The sequence below is a fragment of the Polyodon spathula genome, chromosome 25 (assembly GCF_017654505.1).
Source record: "Polyodon spathula isolate WHYD16114869_AA chromosome 25, ASM1765450v1, whole genome shotgun sequence".
Taxonomy (NCBI): Eukaryota; Metazoa; Chordata; class Actinopteri; order Acipenseriformes; family Polyodontidae; genus Polyodon; species Polyodon spathula.
The window spans coordinates 10,049,798-10,065,464 of record NC_054558.1 but is presented as its reverse complement, the minus strand read 5'-3'; the positions used below and the strand labels follow the sequence as shown (position 1 = coordinate 10,065,464).

General features: G+C 40.5%; 1 protein-coding gene across 1 annotated transcript in view; it reads left to right on the top strand.

Moving 5' to 3' along the window:
• The window catches only part of LOC121299565 (chemokine-like protein TAFA-5), a 111,167-nt gene extending 107,164 nt beyond the window's left edge, over positions 1 to 4,003 (top strand). The window contains exon 5 of the mRNA XM_041227353.1: positions 3,607 to 4,003. Coding sequence (XP_041083287.1) covers positions 3,607 to 3,615 — 9 coding nt within the window. The 3' untranslated portion in view covers positions 3,616 to 4,003. The remainder of the gene's footprint in view (positions 1 to 3,606) is intronic.
• The last annotated feature ends 11,664 nt before the right edge of the window (positions 4,004 to 15,667 follow it).

Here is a 15,667-nt window from a genome sequence, read left to right as displayed (position 1 = left end):
GCATCGAGTCAGCCCATCCTAGTGAAGGTGTACCACCAACCTTACTTAGCAGCCTTCCAGGTCGGGAGGTAGATTTAGATTCAGTTCAGATTCATTCTCTCCTGTTCACAATCGCTAAAACCTCTACTGATATATCCACATGAACGGATTTGATTCTATTTAACTTGTTACTTCATTCTAGTAGTTACTCATAAAACATGTGTGGCCACTCCTGAAATAATATATTCCATCGGCGTGGGACATTTATACACTTTGAAATTATTTACTTTGAATATTCCTAAACAAATTATTAGTATGAATGAAATGTATTAATTACAACAGGTATTGTCTACACAATTTATTTGAAGTTTAGTTTTAGAATGAATGTATTTTGACAATAGTACTGGCTATAATTTACTGAGGTTTATTAAAATACAATAAATATTGTGAGGAAAACACTGATAAAAGTTCTTCTTTACAAGTAGGAGGGAATATAGAAGAAATACAGAATGATTCAATCCACCCCCTCCTCCACACACTGACACTCCCAAACAGGAAGGGAATGATGAGTTTAACCCAAGGTTTGTGCTAAAGTTCAGGATCAATTGATCCCTAAGTCAGCAGTGTGCACTTTTACATCGCAATTGGCATTAAAACAGATACGTGGAGATGATCTTTAGATAGTACCGTATCAGCTAGAATTCTGTTGAGTCCCCAGCTCCATATTAAATTCAATACATTGCAATTGACCCATTATGACTACAGTACACATACGGGGAGCACAATTAGTTCACTTAGAGATGTACTGTGATTCCAATTGAATGCTTGATTAGCAATCAAGTCTCGGTACAGCTGCATAAAAGAAGCAGTGCTTCACTCAAACTCGGGGTTGGGTGTTCGATGAGTGGAGAACGGGAGAGAGTTAGGAGTAAAAGCAATAATAACAATTTCTACGCTTGCTGGCAGACCAGAACGATACTTATTTGTCTGTTTCTTCTACAGTTTGTTTATCTGTTCGTTTGGCCAGCGTGCCGTTTTGTTTTGTGTTCAAGTATTTTGTGTTTAAACCTTTTATTTTGTCCATTTATAATAAAATGGCGCAACCGCGCAATTCACTTCACATTCTGTGTCCATTCTCTTCCTGGTCTGACATCATCACCAGCCAGCCTGGTCACAGATGTGTATTGAAGTCAGTACAAAAATACAAGCATTCCCAAAGTCACTTGCAAGCCACTGTAACACTCAAAACAACTGGACAAATCTGGATAGATGTTCAACTGGATGAGCAGAAGTGTAGGGATACAATACATCACAATAAGCAAGTAAGAGAAAATCTTGAGGTTCTTAAACGCTTGATTGATTCTGTTCTTTACTTTGGCAAGCAATAACTGGCATTCAGAGGGTACAATGAAGACAATAATTCCTCAAATAGAGGTAATTATGTGGAATTACTTTCTCTGATTTTTGACTACGACAGCATTTTAAGGAATCACTTGTCAATAGCCACAGTATTCTCGGGTACCACTAACAAGATTCAGAATGGATAAAAGCAGAAGCACTGGAAGCCAAGTACATAGCTGTAATGGTGGATTAAGACAATGGAAATGCAGCTCCTCTGTGTTGTGTTGTCAGTTATGCGACTCACAGTGTCCCCAAAAGTATGGGTGTTCTCTGAAAATGTGTTACATTTACTAAAATAAAAAAAAATTCCCATTGGGCTTATTATTTATTTATTTTTAGACTATGTTGAATTTTTTTTAGTATTACTATGCAGGAAAGCCACTATAAGATTGATAACCTTTATTAAAATGTGCACAGATTAATCTACCCCAGTTTGGGAACCCCTGTATTAAAGGACTGTGGCAGAGTGGTTGATTGATTGTGTTCAGGTGCAGGAGTGATGCAGTGCACAATGAACAGAGCAGTTAGAAAAGTGCTTTTATTAATACAATCCAGGTCTGGTAAACAAATAAGGATCCCCAGCAATGCACAGTAATGTGTATTGCACAGGGTAAATAATAACAGGTTTGCAGTCCCAAATAATAAACACATGTATCCCTGCTGTTCAGGGTTTTGTGCTGGCCCTTGGCGACAGCTCCGGAACGTGTTAGCCATCTTCTAATACAACAAGCAACAATTATATACAAGACAAAACAAACACTCACAATACGTTATCACAATACTGTGTGGGTCCTTTTGGGTTATTTCTCATAACCAAAGCGAAGGAACAGATTGCGATTCTCCGTCCCCTTTTATGCTGTCACACATGACCCTTTGGTAAACAAGTGCAACCGCCTCTCCAATCTGCAGCTGCCACGTCGTTTCCCTTCTGGGTCAATGCGTTATTGCAATGGAGTCCCGTCCCCTTTCTAGCTGGCTGACTTCCCTTAAACCCTGGGAAAGAACTGTCAGGCCAGCCCATCCAGGGAACTCTGTTCTCACTGCTTAGCGCTCTCACAGGTAGGGAGGGAGATTTACAACCAAGAATCATTGTATTTCTGTCACAAGGGCTAGTACTGTGAATCGCACTAAAGAATTCCCCTTTTCATTAAAAACAGTCCTGACAATGCAACACACACAATAAGTATTTAAGTGTTTACATTCAGTTCATTATATTCTCTTTAACATTAATACAAACACGTGAAAAATTGACGTGTGTCTACTGGACTGAGTGGCTACATTATATTTTTTTAAGGTATCGTAACTAATTCAAATATTCACCTGGAGGAAAGCACTAATTGGTTCTGAATTGTTTTCATTGAGTCACCACTGTACAGTTCACTCCAGCACATTATGCTTTTATATCAAACCAAAGCACAGTCAAGACAAAATAAATTAATGAAATCTCTATAAACTGTGGAATACAGAGAATATGCAATAGTGTTGTGAGGTATTGGGTGGAAGGAAATATAAAAACCAGTGGCATGAACTATTTGGCTGTCTTTTGCTTGCAATATTATTGCACATTCCTCCCACTCTTGACAGTCCATTCAGCTCAGTTGAACAATATTTATTTTACCAACGCTGATGATTGTGACTTTAATGTAGTTAACTTTACATTACTTGCATTTGTTTTCAGGCTTTCTCAGGTAGTCACTTAAAAATCCATTTAGGCACTGCATAACTGCGATGGCTTCAATAAGCACCTTTGCTTCTTGTTGTCAGTGGGGGGTGGGGGGTGTAAGGAACCCTGTTAATTTGATTCTCTATTGTCAGTGGGGGTGGAGGGTGTAAGGAACCCTACCAATTTGATTCTCTGTTCTCAGTGGGGGTGGAGGGTGTAAAGAACCCTGCTAATTTGATTCTCTGTTCTCAGTGGGGGTGGAGGGTGTAAAGAACCCTTCTAATTTGATTCTATATTGTCAGTGGGGGTGGAGGGTGTAAGGAACCCTTCAAATGTGATTCTGTATTGTCAGTGGGGGGTGGGGGGTGTAAGGAACCCTGCTAATTTGATTCTCTGTTGTCAGTGGGGGTGGAGGGTGTAAGGAACCCTGCCAATTTGATTCTCTGTTCTCAGTGGGGGTGGAGGGTGTAAAGAACCCTGCTAATTTGATTCTCTGTTGTCAAGGGGTTGGAGGGTGTAAGGAACCCTGCTAATGTGCATGCTCTTCTCTCCTGTGTTCACAGGTTTCCTGACAGCCATAGAAAAGAAGCCATCATTGCCAGGCAACATCTCGTCTTCAGTACCTCAATTCCAATCCACTACTGTGGAGAGCACCATCTGTTGACTGTCACTTGGTTACACTCATGTCACATCGAGCTAAAGCCGTTTCTGCTGCGGCATTTAGACTATAATTCCTAGGCAAACACTTCCCAAAGCCTCAACTGCCAGCAGACTCCCAACGATATTGGCCACGGCTTCTTTTTTTTTTGTTTTTGGCTGCAGACTTTACACAGGGAAAAAAAAAAACTAAAATAACCCGGATTGGAAAGACTTGATTTACATCAGGGCTTTGAGGCAAGCATCTGTGTCAGATTCAGAGGATGTGCTTTATACACTTTTTTAAGTTTTGTGTTTCAAAAAGAAATTATAGCTACAAACATATATTCACAGTTTTATTTCAAAATAATGACACACGACCAAAGTGAAAAAACTGCCATTTAGAAGAGTGGCATCCTTTAGTAAGCTTGTCATATTTCTAATTGAATATATGTGATATTAACAGCACAGGGATATAAGCACCGCAGACTGGCTCAGTTAATATTCCTTGCAATATGGGAACACAGATGCTGGGAATTAGAACAGCTTTAATTACCCTGAAGAATTGAACCGCAGAGGAACAGAGAACAATTATAACAAAACTGCTCCATACAGGCATGGAGGCCTGGAGGCCCTTTACCCTTGCTGTGTTCATTTACAATACCCCCCCCCCCACACACACACACACACATTATATCATCAGGGTATTCAAGACAGACATGTGCACGTACACACTAGTTTCATGATGTCAGTACTATCGTAGGTGATAGGATAATCCGTAAAACTTGGGCAGGGGTTAAAAAAAAAAAGACAGTCAGAAAAACTCAAATGAATAAATAAATGCAAATAAACTTTCCCGTTTGAGACCTGCTGCACTGCTGGGATGGGAGGAGGGTTCCCGGCAGATATTACAGTTGTTTACAGACACCTTGTAATGAAGACTCATCTAAACCCCCTGTTTAAGAGACGGTCGTCACGTTTCGTACAGTTGTCAGAAGTTTCCGTGATGGATTGCAACGAGACAACATCCATAAAGGACAAAGACTCTGCAAGACCCCTACAAATACTAGTTAATGGGACAGCAAAGTCAGTTTCAGTGTATAACTTGGGTCTTATTTGGCCTCTGTGTTGCACTGAGGTGTCGTGGTTTTATTTTAAGCTAGTGCACAGTATTGAGCTCAGGTGCACTGCTTAAGATTTTTTGTTCGGGGGGCTTTTAAGTCTGTGGTTTTCTTCTGGAAAGAAGAAAGAAAAGAAAGAAGAAAAAAACACTGGCAGTTTTTATTACAAAATATCTCTGGTTTCCAGATGATTACAAGGGTGCAGTGAAATTGTGTATGTTCAGGGAACCAACAACTGTCATTGCACATTAACAAGCTGGAGCACATCAGTTCATTTGCACATCACAGCTAGACCGTACACGACAGAAATGAAAGGATGTTTTAATTGATATTTACTTTATAACCGATGAGACAGAGGTACCATAGTGATTATTATAACCATTGTTGTGGCATTGGAGTGTCACAGCTTTCACTCCACAGATGCAATGCTGGTCTGTGGTACACACAGCTTTCACTTCACAGATTCAATGCTGGTCTGTGGTACACACAGCTTTCACTCCACAGATTCAATGCTGGTCTGTGGTACACACAGCTTTCACTCCACAGATTCAATGCTGGTCTGTGGTACACACAGCTTTCACTCCACAGATTCAATGCTGGTCTGTGGTACACAGAGCTGTTGTGAAATTTTCAAAAAAAAATTTCAATTGGCGTTAAAAAGCAAACAAACAAAAAAGACAACATTGCAAGAATCCTGCACTTTAGTTAATACTCCGTCAGTAACTATCTATGAGGTTGTCATTAGAAGTGATGACATATACTGTATAACAACAGTCTGTTCCACTGTCATTTTAGTGACACACTACTTGTAGAATGTTTCTTGTCTTGTTATGAATTGCAAGGTTTTTGTTTGCCTTAGTTATAAACACCACATTGCTATCGCTTGTCATTTCTCATTGTTCTAGCATCACCTTTAAATATCTGTTAACAATTATTTATACTGGATCTGCAATTTAAAGTGTTATCAGTCTCACAACATCTCTAATTATATACACTCAATACTGTTATGTGCTGTAAAAATGCAGTACAAAATCCTATTAGAATTTGTTGTCCAATTATTCCAGTAAAATGCACTTGACGGAAATGTTATTCTGAGTCTGATGACAGTAATAGAATGAGGTGCGTATGTTTTCAAAAGCATTTTGTATGAGCAGCAATGGCACCGACCAGTAAGTGTGCAGCTGTTCCAACAAAGTCCAGCCTAAAAATAACCCATTTAAACCTGTTCAGCTTGCTAATAATGTCAACAGGAAAGTCATTATGATAAAAACATGTGCAGAAAGGGAGTCATTTAAAGTTGAAAGTAATGCATTGCAATTACCTGAGATGAGTGACACAGAGAAGTGCTAAAAGTGTGAGAGGGAGAGCGGACAAGAAAAGGATCATTTTGAAGAGAAGTTTCCCAACAGGCACATTAACCTGTCAAGAGATTCAAATCAATTTGTCAAGCGAATGTAAATTAGTCTGTGAGCTTATTACAGTCAATCTTTGTCTGACGTTAGCATGCAGGTAATAGGCATCCTGAAGTTCTACAGTCAACAAGGTCTTCTCTCCATTTTGATTCCATTAAAACCATGACATTAGTCTATTTAAATAAAGACATGTTTTATATATATATATATTAAAAATAACAATCAATGTCAGTCTAATCTTGAAGAATCATATTTTAATCAGTAAAAGCATTAAAGAGCAAGGAAATTAAGAGTTCATAGTTCATCAGCATAATTTCAGTGGTGTATTGATCATGTACTACACATTCCTAATATTTATATGGACAATAAAACAACTGCTATATGTTTTCTATATCTTCCTTTTCAAAGAAGGTTTGATGCTTTTTAAAGATATCGTACATGCTTTGTTTAAAACTGGAAAGGAACATGAAGACATGAGAATGATGGAACCACTTTATCTTTCGCTAAAGAAATCTCACCGGTCTGTTTACATACAACGTGCTTTGTTAAGGATTAGTGAGGCATTATTATTTTCAAACAAAACAAATAAAGAGTAAGGTTAATAATTAGCCTTTACAATGTGGCTACTATTTAGAAAACTCCCAAGCAAAACCGTGGTGTAAAAAAAAAAAAAAGAATCCATGTCAAAACAATTCATCTAATATATGTGTGTTTTTTTTATTTTTAATGTCAAACTAGAACTAAGATCTTGTGATCACCCATTCAGTAAAATGTAAGTGGCAAGTAGCAGTTAAGTCATAAGACATACTGATGGCAGTGTTCATGAAACAATATCCTAAACGTTCTCTAAGATACCAAGGTTGCATTCCTAAACCTCTCTATCCTGTGCTGTTGCCGGTGTGTGAATGCTCTATAAATGCACCCTGAATTGTTACATGTGTTGCTGCTGTTTGTCAAACCTGCCTTTCATCCATTTCCTAGCATAGAGAGTGAAACTCTGCATGACCATAGATCAATCAGTCACAGAGAGTGAAAGGTGTCATGTCTGTAACAGTTTATTTTCCCATTTCAATCAACAGCAGGTAGAAAACTACAAAGAGCACTCACAGATATTTTTGGTTTCGGCACTTGGGAAGGGGTGGGGGGGGGGTGCTTTATTGTTAATGTACTTTAAATAAATAGTCCAAACCTGTAAATAGGGATAAGTTTTACATGTTGTACCATTAGTGCCAATTGCAGTTACCTTTATCTATATTCATTACATTTAACATGTGTCCAGATTCAGCAGCTGTGATGTTAGTAGAAAACATCCCATGCTGTCCAGTAAAGTTACAACTTTAATAAATAGACATTTACAAAATACAATCAAGAACAGGCTGGCTTATTGTTTTGAAATGGGGAAGTTATTTTTTTTTCTTTTTTTTAAATCTGTGGTAGTAAACAGGTTTATTGCCAGGACCATTTATTGCAGTGTGACTCCCCATTGCATAGCAGTTTGATCCATTCCAGGTTAATTAAACACACCTTGAGCTTGCCACCTGATATTTTTAAACTCACTGTAAAACACAGAATGAATCAAACTGCTATGCATTGGGAGTCTTCATGACAGAGGTTCAAAAATACTTTTTAAAAAAGGAAATCCTTTTCCTTAAAGCCAAAGAAATGAACCTAACCAGGACACTGTTGCAGCTTGGGTTTCAGCACCAGTGCAAAGTGGACAGCTCCTGTCAACACGGGAGGCCTTGCTGGATTACTGCCAGTCTCACATTGCCTGTGTTTCACCTTCTTTATATAGTAAACCTGAAGCCAACTGGTTGATTTCACAGATGCCTATTAGCACTAGACCCCTATCTTGGACTATCTAATGTTATCTTAGGTAAGGTAGTCCAAGATTAGTGCTAATCAGGGTCTGTCAAACCAGCTTCAATCAGTCTTATTCAGTTCTCAACTCCAGTCCTCTGGTTCTTTAGAAGTTTTTGTTTCAACCATTTTTTTTTTCATATTTTATCATACACTGCTGTACGAACTGTGATAACTATCATTCCAGACAATTTCAAAGATTAAACTTGAGTGAGCTGGTGTAAAAGCAATACAAACTTAAAACAAATATTTAGATCCTGGTCGAAACAAAAACCTGGACTGTGAAGATTCAGCAAGGACTGGAGTTAAGTACCACTGACTAATTGATGATCTGCATTCAAGGAATACCAGTGAAGCCTTTTCTTATCGCAAACAGATGCCTCAGAACAGCCAACTCTGTCGCTGGGGCCAATTCATATAAAACATAGCAGATCTAAATACAGCCTCCCTTTAAATCATGAAATTATTAACACAGGAACATCTCTAACTGGGCATGCAAGTGAGTCTCTTTAGTGCACATTAGTTTTTAAAGGCATGTAAAAACATCACAGAGCACCCAGTAGCATTGCCAAATCAGACAGCTGCAGTAATAAGAGCCGCAATGTTTAGATCGTTTGAAAAGACCCCAGTATTGAACTCAGGAGCGTGCTGAGAGATAAACTGCCTGGTGAAGATGGAGCCATGGTCATTCTGTGAGGCAGTGGAGGAGAGGTGTAGGGACCAACCAAACTGACATAAGTGTTTCATTGTTAACATCCTGACAACTTTTTACACTTACAACTTTAACGCCTGTTTCAAAGCTCTTTCCAAAGCGTCCGCTATAGTGCACTGGAGTTTGAGCTCTGCCTGTAAATCACTGCAAAAAAAGGCTCTTCTGTTCCATACCACATCATGGAATCGTTATTGCCGTGTTAGCTTTTTCACAATGTGGGCATAATTCTTACACAATCAGTGCACTAGAGCGGACATTTTGAAAAAAGCTTTGAAACACACTTTAAAGTTGTAAGTGTAAAAAGTTGTCAGAATGTTAACAATGAAAAGAAAAAGGACAGGTATGTAACAGCTGTAGCAACATGTGCAGATGTGTAACGCTATATATTTCAGAATGCCACTACCTACTCTTTAAGGTCATTGCACACCTCTGATCTGTTCAGTACAGTAAAACTGATAAGATTCACTCTCACTTATTACAGCCTTGATACGCAAGATGCAACAGTTGATGGGGATGTTTGTTATTGAATATTGTACAGTACATTCATATGAAGCAACAGATCCAAGGCTACAATGAATGCTAGCTGACCCACTCAGAAACCGCACAGTTAGTCATAGCAGTAATAATACATTTAAATAAAACACACACACACACACACACACACACACACACACACACACACACACACACACACACACACCAAAGTCACTGGTTTAAACTAAGGTGGTACTGTTGGTATTTCACATTTTAAAAGCCAATCTGCAATTACATGATAAGTGTGCAATGGACAATAGAAAAATAAGATACATTACAACTTCCCAAAAACTAAGCGGTTTCAGTGTTCTCATTAACACATCAACAATATTTTACATGGGTTATGAATCAGTGTGTTTCATTTTAGTCAATTGCTGTGCATCTCTCTTTTTACCATTAGCACATATATGGTAAGTGTTACAGCTTTTGTGAATACACAATAGCACAATTATACAAAACCGGTCAAGTGGTTTGTTTGAACAAAAACAATGTCTACCCTTTTTATATACTTCCGGTGATAGCAGCAGATTTTTAAGGTATGGGAATATCCTTTCCTCTGGGACTATTAACACTAAAGCTTTTCTGCAACATTAACACACATTCATTTTAACCACAAGCAAACAGGCATTACTGTGCAAGGTACAGCACTCCCCAAAGTGTAGGATACGCTTACTTATTTATAACTTTTATGGTTATCTTGGCCCACTCTAGCTATTTGATCCATGTGTTCTTTTTACAACCTATCCAACCATATCCAAATCTCTGGCATGTGTCATTTGCACATGCTGCTACCAACTGAACAGTACAGATGGAATCTGATCAATGCACATTTTGTTACTGGTCAATACAGTAAATTCAGCTCTCAGACAGAATGGATTGAGTTGCAGATAAAAAAAAAAGATGCTTTTGGGAATTTCACTTTTTACATGCTGTCACTTCACATAAAACAAGCTGCCCAGTTTAACCACGCTGAATAGAAGAAAACAAGAAGACAGGGACTGTATTCTAGTTACTGTGCAGTTAAAAGCTGAAACAGGATTTTCCCTGAACTCCAAAGGCAGTTTGTGTTTGTGCGCATGCTGTTTTTTTAAATACCATTTTTGTCTTGCGTTAACACGTGCTCATGGTGCAAAAGAAAGTTGTCGGATGACTTTGGCATGGACCCCAGAAAGCACAGTAGGAACTGTATTTGGAATGCTGCTTTGCAAATGGACAGATACTGAATCATAGTGCTTCATTTTGTAATCATTTTTACGTATTTTCTTTGTCAGTACAAGTACAGTCCCATACTTTGCTGTTTTAGACACTCCGATGTACCTGACATTGTTCATTTGTAATGCCCCAACGGTAATACAGCACCTACAATGTACTACACTCACTCCCTCAATACAATATTTTCACATATCCGATGAACCTCTGAAACCAATTCAATCGGATATGACAGTGTGAGGCGAGAGTGTATTAAATGGAATGTCCAGACAGTAATTTATGTGTACAGAAATAAAATAATTTATTTTTATTATCTATACACAACAAAATAATTAAATAACAAAAGAAAACAAAACAGCGTGAGGGAGGGAGTGCCGGGGTGAAATCCAAAACAGATCGTGAGAACTCGTCTTTAATCATCTGCATGGAGAACCATACATAAACAAAAAAAAGACAAAAGAAATGTTAGTGTTTTCAAAAATCCCGCTGCACCAAACTAGTCTCTCCCTCCACCCATTACTCCGCCTATTTTACTTTCGGACCAACCCCGAACACAGTAGTACGTTCCCTTTAGTATGTAATGTCCCGCCTCTGTAGTCAGTGGAACACCAATCCCCAACCGACAAGTGTCCTTATCCTTCACTTGACTCCAGTGGCTGGAATTTACATACTCGTACTTCCGCCCCTCACCAAGGTGCCGCCCCTCAAAAAGATGACTTTTGCCATGGTCACGAGATCTTGGTAAGGGAAGTCCCAAGTTGGTTTGATGCCATCTACTGTCGGGAGGCTGAATCACAGACAGAAATCCCTTTGACTCATCACATATCCCACCCCTCAGAGTGGAGCCGAAGGAACACTCGGAAACCTCTAACCCTTCCCTTTTCCCTCCCTCCCGGGAAAAAATCAGCATTTTGATGTAACTTACCTGCACGATACCTTATTTGAAAGGCGAAGGGTTGGAGCGCCAGGTACCACCGCATAATCCTAGTGTTTGAATCCTTCATTGTGTCTAACCACTTCAAAGAAGCGTGATCTGTGATGAGTACAAAAGATCATCTCAGAAGATAGTATTTTAAAGACTCCACCGCCCATTTCACTGCCAGGCATTCTTTCTCCACTACCGAATACCTCTGTTCTCTGGGCAGTAACTTTCGACTGATGTATAGTATCGGGTGTTCTATACCATCTCTCTCCTGGGACAGAACCGCCCCCAGACCAGTCTGCGATGCATCTGTCTGCAGGACGAACTCTCGGCTGAAATCCGGGCTTATTAATGCTGGGGCCTGACTCAAATTAGTTTTAATAGATTCAAAGGCTGTCTGACACTCTGCACTCCACTTAATTTTATTTGGAGCGTTCTTTTTAGTGAGATCAGTGAGAGTAGTCGCTATAGTGGAAAAATGTGGAATAAAGCAGCGGTAATAACCAGCCAACTCTAACAATGATCTCACCTGGGTTTTCGTGGTAGGTACCGGTGAATCCAACAAAGCCTGGACTTTTGAAACCAACGGTTTCATTCTACCTTTACCCATTATGAAACCTAAATATTTAGTTTCTTCTTTTCCAATAGCGCACTTTGCCATGTTTGCTGTGATCCCCACCCTCCTCAGAGACTGTAAGACAGCTTCTAATCTAGTCAAATGTTCTCTCCAGGAAGAACTATAAATGACTACATCATCGATATACGCAGCTGCATACTCTCGATGAGGTTGTAAAACCCTGTCCATTAGTCTCTGAAAAGTAGCAGGGGCTCCATGAAGTACGAACGGCATAGTGCAAAATTGAAAAAGACCCTCTGGAGTTGAAAATGTCGTTTTCTCATGAGAGGTTTTTGTTAATGGAATTTGCCAAAATCCTTTCGTCAGATCCAGAGTTGAAATAAACCGAGCTTGCCCCAGCTTGTCTAAGAGTTCATCGACTCGAGGCATAGGATATGCATCAAACTTGGAGATAGCATTCACCCTCCTAAAATCGATACATAATCGTAGTGACCCATCTGGCTTGTCTATTGGTACTATTGGGCTACACCACTCGCTTCAGAAAGGTTCAATTACCCCAAGTTTCAACATACACTCCACCTCCCTTCGAACAGAATCTCTCCGACTCTCTAGAATGCGATACGGTCTCTGTCTAACTCTTAGACCTGGCAGAGTGACAATAGCATGTTCGATCAAATGCGTTCTTCCAGGCACGTTAGAAAACACATCACCGAACATATTAATTAGATTGCTTACCTCTTGGCGCCGATAATTGTTCCCCCATAGGGACCTCAATTGCTGACTCTGGCTCAATTGAGGGTACAAAGTCCTCTCCCTCCTGTGCAGGAGATATAAAATGGACTTCCCATTCTTTCCACGGTTTGAGGAGATTAACATGATAAATTTGACTTTCTTTCCGACGGCCAGGCTGTCGGATCTCATGACTGACTTTACCAATTGCTCGAATAATCTGAAAGGGACCCTGCCTTTTAACAAACAACTTAGATTCCGATGAGGGCAACAATAACAACACTTTATCTCCAGGTCGAAAGTTCCTAATTCTTGCATTTTTATTGTAGCTTTGTTGCTGCTTCTGCTGTGCCACTTTGAGATTGTCATGTGCCAATCGACCAACTATTTCTAAGTGATCATGTAACTGCAACACATATTTTACTACATTTTTAGACTCCTTTGACTGTTCTTCCCAGCCTTCTCTTACGAGATCCAAGATACCCCGTAGGTGCCGACCGTACAAGAGCTCAAACGGGGAAAACCCCATTGAGGATTGTGGTACCTCGTGAACTGCAAAGAGCAAGTAGGGAAGCAGTTTAGCCCAATTGCGTTTTTCTTGATCTACAAAGCGGCGCAACATATTTTTCAAAGTCTGATTAAATAGTTCAACAAGCCCATCCGTTTGAGAATGAAAAACTGAGGTTCTAATTGAACGGATTTTCAATAATTTATATAGTTGCTGATTACAGTCTGACATAAAATTAGTGCCCTGATCAGTGAGAATTTCTTTCGGGATTCCCACCCTAGAGAATATTTTTACCAATTCATTTGCTACAGCTACTGCATTCAGAGAGCGTAAGGGAACAGCTTCTGGATATCTCATTGTGTAGTCCACTACTACTAAAATATACCGATATCCTGACTCTGTTCCCTCCAGAGGGCCTAGTAAATCTACACCAATCCTTTCAAACGGTACCCCAATAATTGGAAGTGGAAGCAGAGGTGCGGGGCGAACTGACTTAGGGGCAGCTAATTGACATTCAGGACACTCCGATACATACTTCCGCACAAGACCATAAACCCCAGGCCAAAAAAACAGGCCAGAATTCGTTCCTGAGTCTTTTCAGTTCCCAAATGACCTGAAAATGGAATGTCATGCACCAATCTCATGACTTCTGACTGAAAAGGCCTAGGAAATAATAACTGTTTTACGAGCTGTCCCGTCCCGGGAGCCCGGGTTATTCTATATAATAAGTGCCCAGATACAGAAAAATGCAGAAATACCATCGGTTGTCCTTCCTGCATATCCTGCCCCTCGATATATCTAACCTGTTTCCAAGCATACCGTAACGTGGGATCATTTTGTTGTTCATATCCCAAGTCTCTCAATATCTCGGTCCCAATGGTTAGGTACACAGAGAGGAGTGTCTTTTATTACATGACCTTCCACCTCAGTAACCTCGCAGCCCTGGTTACACTGAATACCTACTCCCTTTCCTGAGTAGAAACCTGAGTTTCTCCATGAATACAGGAGATAACCACGTTTTCCTGTGGCTCCCAGGCTACCCCATCCAAGAGAGCTTGCCGAATCAATGTTTGTGCACACCCAGAGTGTGTCCCCAACCTGTACTCTTAACTGATAAGGGCCCTCCTGACATTCTCCAGTGTTCCTACCTGTTACTGCTGACCAGGATCTTGTCGCCAGGTCCACCTTCATTACTGGACAATTCCTGGCAATGTGTCCAGGCTCATTACATCGGTAGCACTCTGGGTTAGGATGCATCAATGGAGTTGATCTGCGACCGGCAGGTTAGGGGGATTCTCTCTCACCCAGGATGGGGCTAACCTCGACCTCCATGGTCTGAAGGTCTGGTTACCCCCTCTGGGCTTCATTGGTTTGTTGGTCCGAGTTAGTTTAGGGGCAGGAGTGGGGTCTGAGCCGGCGCCTTCGTTCACGTCTTCATAGGCCTCAGCCAGGAGGATGGCATCCTCGAGAGTCGTAGGTCGATTCCTCTTAATCCACTCTCGATTCCCTGGCGGTAGTATAGACACAAACTGTTCTATAACTATTTTCTGCATCAGTTCTTGGGGTGTATGTTCTTCTGGCCGCAGCCACCGGGTGCACTGATCTAAAAGATATTGTCCTGCAACCCAGGGCTGCATCCCCTTGGACAGCTGGTATTCCCGAAATCAGCACCGGTATGTTTCCTCCGTGATCCCGAGGCATGAGAGAATGGCTTCTTTTACTTTATTATAGTCCCCTGCATCCGTGGCCGTCAGGGCTCGATTCGTTGCCTGAGCTTCCCCTGTCAGGCAGGGTGCCAATTTCATGGCCCAGTGTTCCCTAGGCCACTCTGCAGCCTCTGCCACTCTCTCAAAAGTTAGCAAGAAAGCCTCGGGATCATCTTCAGAGGTCATCTTCTGAAGTTTTGGCAGAGCTGCAAACATCCAGGCAACCACTCTCTCTGATGTTGATATTGATAGTTTTTCCACCAGCTGTCCAAAGAACTGGACGAGCTGTTCCTGGCGCCATGTCTCTCTCTCCTCTTGCTTCTCCTGGTCCCTAAACATTGCCAAAACTGTAGCTGGATCTATCCCACTGCTGACACCACGTGTGAGGCGAGAGTGTATTAAATGGAATGTCCAGACAGTAATTTATGTGTACAGAAATAAAATAATTTATTTTTATTATCTATACCCAACAAAATAATTAAATAACAAAAGAAAACAAAACAGCGTGAGGGAGGGAGTGCAGGGGTGAAATCCAAAACAGATCATGAGAACTCGTCTTTAATCGTCTTCGTGGAGAACCATACATAAACAAAAAAAAGACAAAAGAAATTTTAATGTTTTCAAAAATCCCGCTGCACCAAACTAGTCTCTCCCTCCACCCATTACTCCGCCTATTTTACTTTCGGACCAACCCCAAA